We start from the raw sequence: 14,082 nt of genomic DNA, 5'->3' as shown, positions 1-14,082 counted from the left end.
AGACGTAGCCTATAGATTCAATGGAATATTATTTAGCCATAAAAAAGGAAATCTTGCCATTTGCAACAACATTGATGGAGCTAGAGAGTATTAGGCTTAGTGAAATAAATCAGTCAGATAAAGACAAATACCATATGATTTCACTCATATGTGGAACTTAAACAAACAAGCAAAGGGGAAAAAAAGAGAGAACAAACAGATGGTTATCAGAGGGGAGGTGGGTAAGGGAATGGGTAAAATGGGTGATAGAAATTATAAGCATGCGCTTGCTATGGTGAGCACCAGGTGATTAAAATAAAAACATTTTTTAAAAAGTGACATTTCTCTTGGGTTGTTTCAAAAGAAATAGCTATTACATAATGAAGTAACAGAATACTAAGAGACAGTCACATGAAAGAGAAAATGGATATTGAAAGTATAAGTTAGTATAAGCCACTCTACCAATTTTCTAATAAAATTAAGGACGTGCCTGGCTTCACTTTGTTATCTGTATCCTTCAGAACTGTTTGTCTTTAAAAAGTATTTTAGGCAGTTTTAAACTATCTCATCTCTCTCCTAAAGCAGTAATACTATACTATACTTATCAAGGTAGCTCTCCCACCGCAATGGCAATTTTACAAATAAATTGCAAATTCCCTGAGAACAGAGGTTATGCCTTGTGTTTCATTATTTTCCCTTGTAATGGCTATCACGCAGAATTATGCATAGAAAACAATGTAATCAGTATAGTACAGATCAGCAAGTGATTCTGATGATAGGAAACACTAACTCTGAACCTCAGCTAAAGGAAATGTTACTCCCACCAAAAATAATTCCATTCTCTTCATTAGCCAAAAAAAAAAAAATCTGTACTCCATTATGTTTTGAATTTCAATAAAAATTTATGAAAATTTTTTAAAAGAATTGTTTTAGGTAAAATTAACTTTGACAAAATAATTGAATAATTTCTGGTTCACTTCCTTAAGAAATGTTGGTCTTCCTTTGAGTATACTCTGTGACTGTTGTTTGAAAATAATATTTGCCACTTATTTGCTCCGCTTAGCTTAAGCGTCTGCCTTCGGCTCAGATCATAATCCCAGAGACCTAGGATCGAGCCCCACATCGGGCTCCCTGCTCAGAGGAGAGCCTGCTTCTCCCTCTCCCTCTGCCTGCCGCTCCCCCTGCCTGTGCTCACTCTCTCTCTCTCTGTCCAATAAATAAATAAAATCTTAAAAACAAATTAACACAATTGCAAAAATATCTGAGCTCTTCACTGAAAAACAATCAACAAATCTATTTGGGTTCAGATTTCATATTCTAAGCCTAATGTTCTGCAGGTCTGTTGTACTTAATTCCTGGTAACTTACTCCTGGTAGCCCTTTCTCTATTCCCTTCAATTCCCGCTCCAGGCTTCTTCAATGAAAAGCAACTCTTGGTTGAGAAGGACTAATTTTGCCAAGGCCAAGCTCACATCTTTGCTTATCTCACCACATGTATTGCTTACAGTTTGTCCATTAATTTTCTCGTTAACTGGCTTAACCTCACAGGTGGTTTTCCATGTGTAGAAAAAAAAAATCTTTTGGTTTAAAATTTTATTCACTTACCAGTGATTTATGGCATTGCCACTAGATCATAAGCCAAAAAGAACAGGAATTTATGTGTGTGTTTTTCACTACCATTTTTTAAAAAAGATTTTTTAAAAAGAACATTTTAAGTGTTCTCCATCCCCAGCATGGGCTCAGACTCACAACTCTGAGATCAAGAGTTGCATGGCTATGGACTGAGCCAGCCAGACGCCCCCTTCCACTACCCTTCTTTCCAGAACCCAGAGCTATGCCTGGGACAAAACGAGTGATCCAAAATATTCATGGAATGATTGTTAGTTATCAAAGGCAGCTTTATTCTAGGTGCTGGGACACAATGGGAAGCAAAAACAAACACAGTCTGGCCCTCAGGGAGTTTACATGAAGGAAATTTAACGGGGATCGGTCATAAAAACAAATGTCAAATTGCGAATTTTATGACAGTGCTATGAAGCAGAGCGACCAGGTTCCATAAGATATAGACTTAGAAGGATTGTCTCTCTTGGGAGACATGGGGGAAGAGAGCTCCTTGAAGAAGTGGCCTGAGCTGAGATCAGAGGATGATCACACAGTAATTAGAGGAAGAGGAGAGGACAGACGGTTCCATTCTTTTTTAGTTTCTTCTCGGTGTTTTTCCCTCTCACTCAATGTCCACCCGCCACCATGGTACCTAACATTATAGACTCTCCCTCTTTTTCCTGCAACCTTAGTTGTGGACTTCTGCATAAACTCAAGGGTATTTATGTCTCCTTTTAGGTAACAACCAAACTCACTTTTCTGTTAAAATGGCCAGTAATCATTTTAGAAACTAAGGACAAAATATCAAAGAGAAAATGAATTAACAAGGAGAACACCTCTCTTCAACTTACTTACTTTAACTGTTGTATGCTCAAGGAAGTGCCATATGATAAATACTTAATAGATCTTGGTTGGTTTAGTTGCTTGGCCAGCTGGCTGAATGGCTGGTTGACTGGTTAACTGGCTGGCCAGATGCTGGCTGGCTGCTCACTGATTGGTAGGTTCGATGGCTAGCTTGTTAGATATTGGTTGGTTGGCTGGTTGGCCAAATGTCAGCTGATTGCTGGCTGGCTGACTGGGTAGACGTTGGTTGGTTGGGTGACTGGGGTGGTTTATTGAGTAATAAAAGTGGTGGTTTAGCTCCAGCTTTCAAGTCAGACTTAATTTTATTCAGATTCTGACTGACCATTCACTGATAATGACAAACGATTTACGTAAGCTCTGTAAGTCTCCATTCGTTCTATAAAATAGTACTTTTTTTCCTCACCGGGTTGTTGTAAGAATAAAGGTGATAATCTATATAAAGTTTTAGCGTGGTACATAGGATATGTTAATTGTTCACTAGTATATGTTCACAATTTAAAAGAAAGGAAAGAAGCTTAAGTGTTGTTTCTAAAAGGAGCCAAATTAGTGAAGGCAAGTGATGATTCCATTTAAGTGTTTGTCTCGTTTATCATAGCCTTCAAATACGTTTCAAGGCTGCCAATACGCGTCTGTTACAGGGTCATAGTACACAAAGAGAAGAAGGAGCTGTTACATGTAGGAAACTCACAAGCACACAAGCAGATCTCACAGATTAGAACTGAATTCACCACTCTCCCCCCACCCCTTCTTCCTGAGTGGCCTATCGTCGCATGACTACAGGGCTCATCGGGATAGCAACTTTCTCTATCAAAAAAAATTTTTTTTTTAGGGAGTGCTACTATATGAGTCGACATGAGCGACAGGGGTTACACAGGTGTTCGCTTTATAATTATTTGCTAAGCTGAACATGTATGTTTTATGTATCTTCCTCTAGGCACACCCACACTTAAACCTCGCCAGAGGAGGTGACATTGGCATGCAAGAATGTGATGGACTAGAACCGTACAGATGAAATACATAAAGCTGTGCCAGGTCTCTATAAGCAAAGGAAAGTCCTTAAATTGCAAATGGAAAGAAATACACACGTAGTAAATCCTGACTGTGAAAAAGAGGACACGAGGTTTATTCCAAGGGTCCAGATTGGCTATCTCCTGGTCACAGATGAAGTGGCTAGAGTGGCAAATTACTGAACTTGCGTGCGTGTGCCAGTCTGCGTAAATGTACCGCATGCTGGAGTCACTGTAGGGTGGGATTTTTCCACACCGTTTGCCACTTGCTTAACACTGGGCATGGAGAGCTTCTCTCGATGACAGTGCTTAAAAGACCTCAGTCACTAAAGGTCTTGCCCAGATGTCACTGCCCCATCTCTTCCAGCCATTGTCCTTGACATTCATGCCACGTGTGCGTGATTTCAGAGATGGCTGCCCTGGTTTAGTCAACGCCATCAGCAACAAAGTCAAGAATTACACATCTGTATTGCTAACAAGCGGCTTTTCGGTTTTTTTTTTTAGCGACGACTGGGAGATGCGGCCAAGAAAGCGATCAGCAAGCTCCAGGTCAGAACCATCAAGAAGGGTGATAAGGTAACAGCAGACTCTTTTTTCTTTTTGGAGAGGGACCAGTCGAAAAAGTTCCGGACTTTTCTGGCAGCCAGGGTAGAAGAGAAGGAAGGACGGGAAAAGGGGTATCCATGAAAATAGCTCTCCTGTGTCTGTAATTATACCCATCTTTATTAGATATAATTTAAAACAATTTATAAAATGCATGCAGTAGGACAACAAAGTAGTTGGAAAGAAAGTGTAAGAAAATGAAAAGTATAGGAAAAATAGATGAAGCTAGAATAAATTTTTTAGACAAATACATTACCTGAAATGTGTAACAAAAATGGATCCCAAACTTAGGTTGGGGCTTTCTAGCAGCCAATGCAAAGAAGGAAGAAATATTCAAACAATATCTAATTACCTTATTGCAGTGTCCACAAGGTGGAAATGAAATGGTTATTCCTGGTATTACAATTTGAGAAAAATTTTCCATAAATCCTTGCAAGGAAGAAAGTGTTATATGCTGAATGATGTCTTCCACTGATAATCTACAGTAAATACAGAAAGCATATTCAATCCCTCTGAAATCTAGCATCCACAACCCCACAGTCATTACAGCAGCCTCCCTTGCTGTAGAATGAGGACATAAAGCCAACAGCAAAGCCTATCTTTTTTTAATTCTGGTATAATTAACATACGGTGTTATATTAGTTTCAGGTGTACAACATAATGACTCAACCATTCTATACATTTCTCAGTGCTCATCAAGATAGGTGTATTCCTAATCTCCTTTATATATTTCGCCCACCTCCCCACCCATTTCCCCTCTGGCAAGCACCAGCTGTGTGTAATTAAGAGTCTGAGTTTTTTGTTTGTTTCCTTTTTTCCCCCTGTGTTCATTGGTTTTGTTTCTGAAATTCCACATATGAGTGAAATCAGATGGTATCTGTCTTTCTCTGACTGGCTTATTTCACTTAGCATTTATACCTTCTAGATTTATCTATGCTGTTGCAAACGTCAACGGTTCATTCTCTTTTTTATGGCTGAGTAATATTCCATATATATATATCATACATATATGATATATATATTATAGTTTCTGTGTGTGTGTGTGTGTGTGTGTGTATAATTCCATTAAATGTATATATATCACATCTTCCTTATCCATTCATCTATCAGTGGACACATGGGCTGTTTCCATATCTCAGCTTTTGTAAACAATGATGCTCTAACCATATCAGAAGTAGAAGTGTATCTTGAGAAGGAACAAGGAAACAGTGCAATCCAAGGCCTGCAGCCTCTAAAGGTCTTTCCCCAGAAGAAATTTTAGAGCCGTGGATTGTGGTACTTGTATTTGGGGCTCCTTGGGACATTTGTAAGGGAGTCACAAGTCTGCATGTATAACCAGGTTCCATCTCTAGTCTGAATACTTGATTTATCTCACTATGCGCTGCTATTTTTCAACTATATAAAAAATACTACTGAGCTTCCTAAGATGAAATTCATTTAAAAGCATTACTAAGTTTAAAGTATATTTTGCGTTACTTTTTTCCCCTGAACAGAATATGAAATGGGGTATTGAAAGAGAGATGTATATCCTCGAATAAAGAGAGATGTATATACTCGAATAAAAAGTTAAAACCATGGTTCTAGAGATGTATACACATAAGATTCCCAAGGGACTGATGGATTGAGTATCATTCGGACACTTCTCCATAAATAGTGTTTCTCAGCCTTGAGATTTGGATGTCACTTCTAATTATAATAAATAGCATTCCTAATAATGGTATACTTAAAAATTGCTCTCTCACACTCATAAATAAACAGCATTTTTAGTAACAATACATTAAAAAATTATTCCCTCACAAAAGCACTTACAGTGGAACCCAGAAACAAAAAGTGGAGGTTGGAAGGAATGGAAACTGAGCCAATAGACAGTCAATTATTGTTTGAGAAAATTGGCACACAGATGATCGAAAGCCTGTCTCCAGGCAAGCTCCCCTTGCTTGTTTGCCTCTTCACACAGAAGTTGAAGCTACACAAGTGAACTCCTCTGTACTTTCTCTGTTGCAGGAAACAGAGCCCGATTTTGATAACTGCGCAGTTTGCATCGAAGGGTACAAGCCCAATGACATCGTGCGGATCTTGCCCTGCCGGTGAGTACCTGGGCCGCCTGCTTTTGAGTGGGGTGTGTGTGGAGATGTGAGGGCCTCTTGGCTGCACTGGTTCGGACCTGCTTGGCCTAGCCCTGCGAGGTCAGGCTGCCCAAACCTTTCTGGGTTTAAACAGCAAACAGTGGAAAAAGCTTGTTCTTTCTGTGTAACCTTTCTCCTTGAAAACATGTTTTCTTGTGAAATAAATATTTTTCTGATCTCCTTTGTACCAAAGGAAGCATAGTGCTATGAATTAGAACCTCGTGATACGGAATTTGATGATGGGGCTCCCAACTATAAGTTTTCTTTAACAACAGAATTATGATATTCAGAATCCGTTCTAACTTTCACAAGTGCTGTTTTAGTTTAATTAATGAACTCAGAAAGATATGTCGTGAATTGGGGCACCTGGGTGGCTCAGTGGGTTAAACGTCTGACTCTTGATTTCGGCTTAGGTCATGATCTCCGGGTTGTGAGATCAAGCCCTGTGTTAGGCTCCACGCTGGGAGTGTGGAATCTACTTAAGATTCTTTATCTCCCCCTCCCTCTTTACCCCCACCCTTCTCTCTATCTCCCTCTCTCTCTTTCTCTAAAAAAAAAAAGTGCATATATATTGTGAATAATCATGAAGGGATCAACAGCCAGAATATGGTCTGGAGTGAGTGGGAAGCCAAAGGCAAATTCCATTTCCTTTTGGGTCTTCTTTTTTTGGGGGACAGGTAGGAGTTTATCAGCAGGAAAGAAATGTGACAGTCGCCCCAAAACTTCTAGAATTTAGGGGAGGATGCCAACATATGTAGTTGGAAACATTCCCCAAGTGGGATTTTCATATAACCCTAATCCTTCTCCCTAAATGAAATTCACTGTTAAGGTATTTGAATTTTTATATATAGTTTAAGTTTAAATACATCAATATATAGTAAGTTTAAATACATCAATAAAATCAAATGTTTTTAAGTTGCATAAAAACTGTCTTCCTATCATTGAAAACCTTTTTTTAGTGTTGCTGCATCTGCAGAGTATCCTAAAAATAAAAAATTATTCCTTGAAGAAAGTTTCTTCACTTAGAAAGATGAGCTTTAAAAAGTCTTAAGGGGCACCTGGGTAGCCCAGTTGGTTCAGCATCCAGCTCTTGGTTTCAGCTCAGGTCTAATTTCAGGGTCATGAGATCCAGGTCCTGAGTCAGGCTCTGAGCTCAGATTAGCTTCTGCTTAGGGGTTTCTCTCTGCCTCTCCCTCTGCCCCTCCCTCCCTGAAATAAATAAATAAAATCTTAGAAAAAATTCTTACGAGTACTTAATAAAGTAGATAAAATACACAAAGATATAAAGCAATGTACCTTTAAGAAATATTTCTTTAAAATAAGAAAATATGCCTGTAGAGGAATTAATTTAATAATCCCAAAATGACAAAGAAGTGTCAGAAAAGGACAGGATATGTAAATAGATGCAGAAACTCCCAAGGGGAATTAATCCTTCTTGAAATGCTTTTAGGCAAATTGATCATCAGGAAACAGGCCTGGGGAAAGTACACTGCTGGCTCCAGCCAAAGCCTTCAATTGAGATTCATTTTCCTTAGTTTTTAGATGCCTGACTAGCTCTAAGACAAAACGATAAAATCGACACAACAAGACTTGGTGGTTTTCTTCCTATAAGGGAATATATAAATTCTTTCTTCAGATATTAAACCCGGTATTTAGTTAGTGACTTCTAGAAACCTGGCAAAGAATGGCGGGCAGCCTGTGAGCCACAGAGAGCCTCTCAGGGTAGCATCTTTTATCTCTGAGATATTTTACTAAGGCTGTTATTCAACCTCATAGTGATAAGCAAGGAACGTGATTTCCTTTTCTTTGCTGCTCAGAGCGTGTTTACAGCCCTGGGAGGGTACTTCTCATAAAAAATATCCAAAGCAAATCTAAGTTAAATTGCAACTTTTCCCTTTTTTTTTTTTTAGAGAATCTAAATGTAATTAAGAAAATCTATTTTAAAAACTATATAAAGTATTACTTTAGCTCCATAATCCCTACTGTATAAAATAACATTCATTTGGAGCTCTTTCATGAGTCTATTCCACGTTACTGCTTAGAATTACTAGAAGCCGCGTGATATCCAAGCCATAGATGGGCCACAGTTCGATTTACCGTGCTCTTGCTGTGCAACATTTGGCTGGTTTCGGTTCTTAATTATGACAAATTACACTGCTTTAGCAGTGTTTAGATTGTCATGATGTATTATTCCAGATCTCTTACAATGGAATTTTTGGAAAGATTAACTAAAGAAATAGCTTTTTAATATTAAAAAAAAACTTTAGGTGGCGCCTGGGTGACTCAGTGGGTTAAGCCTCTGCCTTCGGCTCAGGTCATAATCCCAGAGTCCTGGGATCGAGCCCCGCATCAGGCTCTCTGCTCAGTGAGGAGCCTGCTTCCTCCTCTCTCTGCCTGCTTCTCCACCTACTTGTGATCTCTCTCTCTGTCAAATAAATAAATAAAATCTTAAAAAAAAAAAAACCACCTTGAGGAAGTTTAATTTTATTTATACTAGCCCTTGCCCTAGGCCAGTTCAGTGTGGCCTACGATTCTTCCCTTTTTACATTACTATTTGATTCTTGGCTCATTTCTTGACACTTTCTGTTCAAGCTTCTTGCTGTCCATCTGCTTTTATTTCTTATTGTAGGCCCGGCTTTAAATAACACAATACGTTGAGAATCAGCAAGCACGGGTTAGAGTTATTTATTGTTTGATCTTAGATGAACCATATATATTTACTCTTTGAAGAACTCATCCATTTTTTTCCATCCTGACTTTAATATCGAGGTATTTTGGTGCCTGTTGCTTGTTTCTGTCAGACAGTTCGCACTAATGGATGTCATCAAACAAATGCACTGGCATTTGCTTTTTGCTACATAATTTCCTCTGGGGTATTATTAAGCCCCAGATCCTATGAACTTTATAGACTCTCTCATTATTTCCAAGCTGACTCAGCCACAGAATGTTTTGCATCTCCTTAGAGTATAAACCATTTCAAAAAATAATAATAATAATTCAGTTTTTGTCTTCCTTCTTTTATTCTTTTCTGTGGCCTCCTAACCCCTCACCCGCTGGGTGTATCACTTCTCTAGTGTGGCCACTTTGGTGTCTTTCCACATCTCCCCGGGATATTCTTATGCCGTGATTTTTTTCAGAATCATTCTCTTATTTGCCCCTTTTAGAAACCATTGCACAAATTAGGATGAATTAATAAATGATTTCCCCTCTTCATTTATCGTCATGGCGATTACTAAAGTGAAATCATGCGCATACACACTTACCGCCTCCCCCCCTGCTCTGTCTTCCCTAGGGGCCTTCTCCTGAGCAGGCCCCCCAACCCGCAACCCCCACCCCCACCCCCACCCCCACCCCCGCCTCCGCCTGTGCCCCCGCCCATGCCTGTGCCCCCGCCCATGCCTCCGCCCCCACAGGGGCCAAGCCAAGCCGGGCATGCGCATTCGCAGCAGCTCGCAAAGCAGCTAAGGGTCAGACCGCTCTAACTTGTGTGGTTGGGGTTTGATCCTAATACACCACTGGGGTATTTTCCAAAGAATTTTGGTTTTTGCTTAGAGCATATACATGCCGAAATCTACATTATAGTGTATTTTAAGGCTGGTTTTTGTGAGTTAGGTTTATACTTGTGATTATCATTTTTAGCTACAGAAGATATTTTATTGAAGCATAAAATTGAAATTGTATGTTCTTCCCTTGTCCAGAGAATAAGTTGGGCTCTCAGATTCTTCCAGAGCTTTTATCCTTTGGTGTTTCTACTGTTCTTCAGTGGTGACTCATTTCAGTCTATTTACCTACCCAGTTTCAAACACTCCTGCTCAGAAAGAATACGACCTCCTTGGGCAGGGCAAAAGTCTTTGTTTACCACTTAAAAAAAAAAATGCAATGTATGCATCCATACCCTAGGTACCTGTAAAATTCTTTCCTTTCTTGGATTGATCCGTATAGCATCATCACTAATTTAGGAGGCTATTGGTTTCTACTACTTTTTCCTTTGACTTTGGAAACTCTATGATGTAGGAAAAATTTTAAAGCTCCTTGGTAATAAGCAGACCTTTGTCATAAACTTTTTAGTAACTAAATGCTTCATTTGCAACAATAAACATTTATTTTGTAGCAACTGTGTGCCAGGAATAGTAAGTACCCCCCCCCCCCAGTTGAAAAGATAAATGGCCTGATTCCTGCTCTGAAGGAAATCAGTCTAGTGTGGGGGAGAGAAGGGAATTTATTTTTGTTTGTTTGTTTTGTTTTATTTATTTATTTCCGCCCGGCGAGCCCCCGAGGCGGTGGGCGCCTGGATTGGGGAGAGCCCGGCGAAGGTCTGCTCCCCTCGGCCGGGGATTCGGTGAGCGCTGCTGGGGGGGGGGGCGCACCCCGAAGAGAGCGGCCCCACCCCAGCCACCTTCCCCACCTGCCTTCCCAGCCAACCGGCAGCCGGTCGCGGCGCACCGCCTCGGTGGAAATGCGCGCAGTGGGGGCCAGTCTCCGGCCGGGGCGGTCCCCCCCCCTCCCCACCCCTGGCCCCGCTCTGGCTGGAGCGCCCCTCCGGGGAGGAGGGATGACGGGGGAGGACGGGCGGGTGGAGGGGTCGGGAGGAAGGCGGGGGCGCGGGAGAGACCCACCGGGCTGAATCCTCTGGGCAGACTGCGTGGACCCCACCCGTCTACCTCTTAAGGGTTTCTTGCCCTCTTGAACTCTCTTCAAAGTTCTTTCCAACTTTCCCTTAGGGTACTTGTTGACTCTCGGTCGCGCTGGTATTTAGCCTTAGATGGAGTTTACCACCCGCTTTGGGCTGCATTCCCAAGCAACCCGACTCTGGGAAGACCCGGGCTGGCGCGCCCTGCCGATACTGGCCTCACACCGTCCACAGGCTGGGCCTCAATCAGAAGGACTTGGGCCCCCCACGAGCAGCGCTGGGGAGTGGGTCTTCCCCACGCCACATTTCCCGCGCCCCACCGCAGGGCGGGGATTCGGCGCTGGGCTCCAGAGAAGGGAATTTAAGTAAGTAAATCACAGTACAGAGTGAGATGTGCAACAATAGCAAAACGGATTTTTAAAAATTGGAGGAAGTAATACCAGGCACAAGAAAGGCTTGGGAGAAGAAAGGACATCTTCGTAATTTCTAACAATGGTTTGCCTTGCCAATTGCCATTTTCATTATAGAAAATCTGTATAATGGATAAATATGTAATTAGCTATCTAACTCCCCCAGGCAGATAACTACTGCTACTATTTTTATGTATTTCCTTGCTTTTATGTGCTATACCTATTCCGGTAAGTTTGAGATACTACTGTCAACATCATTTATTACTCTACTCTTTTCACTTAATATTCTAGGAATATGTTTGAAATGGTTCTAGATTATTAGTGGCGCATCTTGACTTTCCTTTGGCCTCTGACTCCATAGGCAGATGTTGTTCAAGGTCTAACTTAAATAAACCAACCCAAGCTCCTGGGACTTTGGTACTTATGTAGAACCTGCTAGTCAGGAGTCAGGACGTTTTCGCAGGATGGGCAGAATTTTCTACCGAGGTTAAACGGGAATGTGTCCTGGCTCCCTTTAGCTTATTTCTTAATAATCCATTGATGCGCTGTTCACATTTTAGCATCCCACCTTCCTAGAGAAGACAAAAGCAGTGTTCCATATACAGCCGATGTCAGTATCATTTGGGTGTGTGGAAGTGGCCCATGGAGGCAGCATGCCCTTCTGGCTTCCTGTTGTTACGGTTGGATTGCAAATAAAATACTCTAAAACTCAAGTCATTATCTTCCATAGATGTGCCCCCACTTTTACCTTGCTCCTAAACAGAGTTCCCATAGGACAAATTCCCTCCTGGAGTTCTATTTTGTAAACAGTGTTTCCTGGTGGACGCTGTAGGAGAAATTGTGACCACTGCCCGCACTTTGACTGAGGTCTTTGTATTTTATGTTTTAGAGTAGGGGGATAGTGTTTGGATAAAGAAGCAGCTAGAAACACCTATTCTGAAATAGTTCTGGTTAGGAAGCATAGTACTCTGTTTAGTGTTGGAGCTTCAAGCCAGCTTCCCATGTTTGAAGGCAAGCCATGGCCATGGCCTCTCTGAGCAGCCTCTGAGTCAAGGTTAATGAGTGGCCTGTGGGTCTGGGGTTTGTCAGGTTCCTCATTCTTCACAACAGGATGTCAGTTTTGTCCTGAGCAAGGTTATCTGTTTGCTTAGATGATTCTGGAAGGGGTGGGGTGGAGTAAACTATACATAACATAAAATTGACCTTTTTAACCATTTTTAAGTTTAAAATTCAGTGGCATGAAGTACATTCACATTGTTGTACAACCACCACCACTATCCCTTTCCAGAACTTCATTTTCTCAAAGCAGAACTCTGTGGACATTAAACACTAACTCCCCATTCCCCTAGTCTGAAGGTTTTATGTGTGGGTGTGCGTGTTGTGTTTTTAATATAGCCTTGACTTTTGTTAAAAAGAAAATGTCAATGAAGAAACTTAGATTTTGATTTAAGCATCTAATTTAAGCTGGTTAACTAAAAGTTGGTTTTTATATATTCTTTTTTTAAAAAATACATTTAACTAACATATAATGTATTATTGATTTCAGAGGTAGAGGTCAGTGATTCATCAGTCTTACATAACACCCAGTGCTCATTACATTACTTACCCTCCTTAATGTCCATCACCCAGTTACCCCATTCCTCTACCCCCATCCCTTCCAGCAAACCTCGATTTCCTATGATTAAGAGTCTCTTATGGTTTGTCTCCCTCTCTGGTTTCATCGTGTTTTATTTTTTCTCTATTTGCCTATGATCCTCTGTTTTGTTTCTTAAATTCCACATGTGAGTGAGATCATATGATAATTGTCTTTCTCCAACTGACTTATTTCACTTAGCATATTACCCTCTAGTTCCATCCATGTCAGTGCAAATGGCAAGATTTCATTTTTTTTATGGCTGAGGAATTTTCATATATATATGTGTGTATATATATATATATATCTCACATCTTCTTTATCCATTCATCTGTTGATGGACATCTATGTTCTTTCCATAGTTTGGCTATTGTGGACATTGCTCCTATACACATTGGGGTGCAGGTGCCCTTCAGATCACTACATTTGTATCAATAGTGTGAATACCCAGTAGTGCAATTGCTGGGTCATAGGGTAGCTCTATTTTCAACTTTTTTTTTTTTTTTTTTTTTAAAGATTTTATTTATTTATTTGACAGACAGAGATCACAAGTAGGCAGAGAGGCAGGCAGAGAGAGAGGAGGAAGCAGGCTCCCCGCTGAGCAGAGAGCCCGATGCGGGGCTCGATCCCAGGACCCTAGGATCATGACCTGAGCCGAAGGCAGAGGCTTTAACCCACTGAGCCACCCAGGCGCCCCTATTTTCAACTTTTTGAGGAGCCTCCATACTTTTTTCCAGAGTGGCTGTACCAGCTTGCGTTCCCACCAACAGTGTAGGAGGATTCCCCTTTCTCCACATCCTTGCAAACATCTGTTGTTTCCTGACTTGTTAATTTTAGCCATTCTGACTGGTACGAGGTGGCATCTCATTTGTGGTCTTGATTTGTATTTCCCTGATGCTGAGTGATGTTGAGATCATTTTTTCCATGTGTCTGTTGGCCATTTGGATGTCTTCTTTGGAGAAGTGTCTGTTCATGTCTTCTGCCCATTTATTGATTGGATGGTTTGTTCTTTGGGTGTTGAGGTTGATAAGTTCTTTATAGATTTTGGATACTAGCCCTTTATCTGATATGTCATTTGCAAATATCTTCTCCCATTCTGTCGGTTGACTTTGGTTTTGACTTGATGAAGTCCCAATAGCTCATTTTTGCCCTTGCTTCCCTTGCCTTTGGAGACGTGTCTAGTAAGAAGTTGCTACAACCAAGGTCAAAGAGGTTACTGCTTGTATTCT

General features: G+C 40.9%; 1 protein-coding gene across 1 annotated transcript in view; it reads left to right on the top strand.

The window, feature by feature from the left end:
• Positions 1-14,082, top strand: part of RNF150 (ring finger protein 150) — a 261,433-nt gene that overhangs the window by 174,378 nt on the left and 72,973 nt on the right. The window contains exons 3-4 of the mRNA XM_080796182.1: positions 3,956-4,027; positions 6,059-6,141. Coding sequence (XP_080652308.1) covers positions 3,956-4,027; positions 6,059-6,141 — 155 coding nt within the window. The remainder of the gene's footprint in view (positions 1-3,955; positions 4,028-6,058; positions 6,142-14,082) is intronic.

The sequence above is a fragment of the Martes martes genome (assembly GCF_963455335.1).
Source record: "Martes martes genome assembly, chromosome: 2".
Lineage (NCBI taxonomy): Eukaryota > Metazoa > Chordata > Mammalia > Carnivora > Mustelidae > Martes > Martes martes.
Note: the sequence above shows the minus strand (reverse complement) of the source record. Positions and strands in the feature narration are given on the sequence as shown.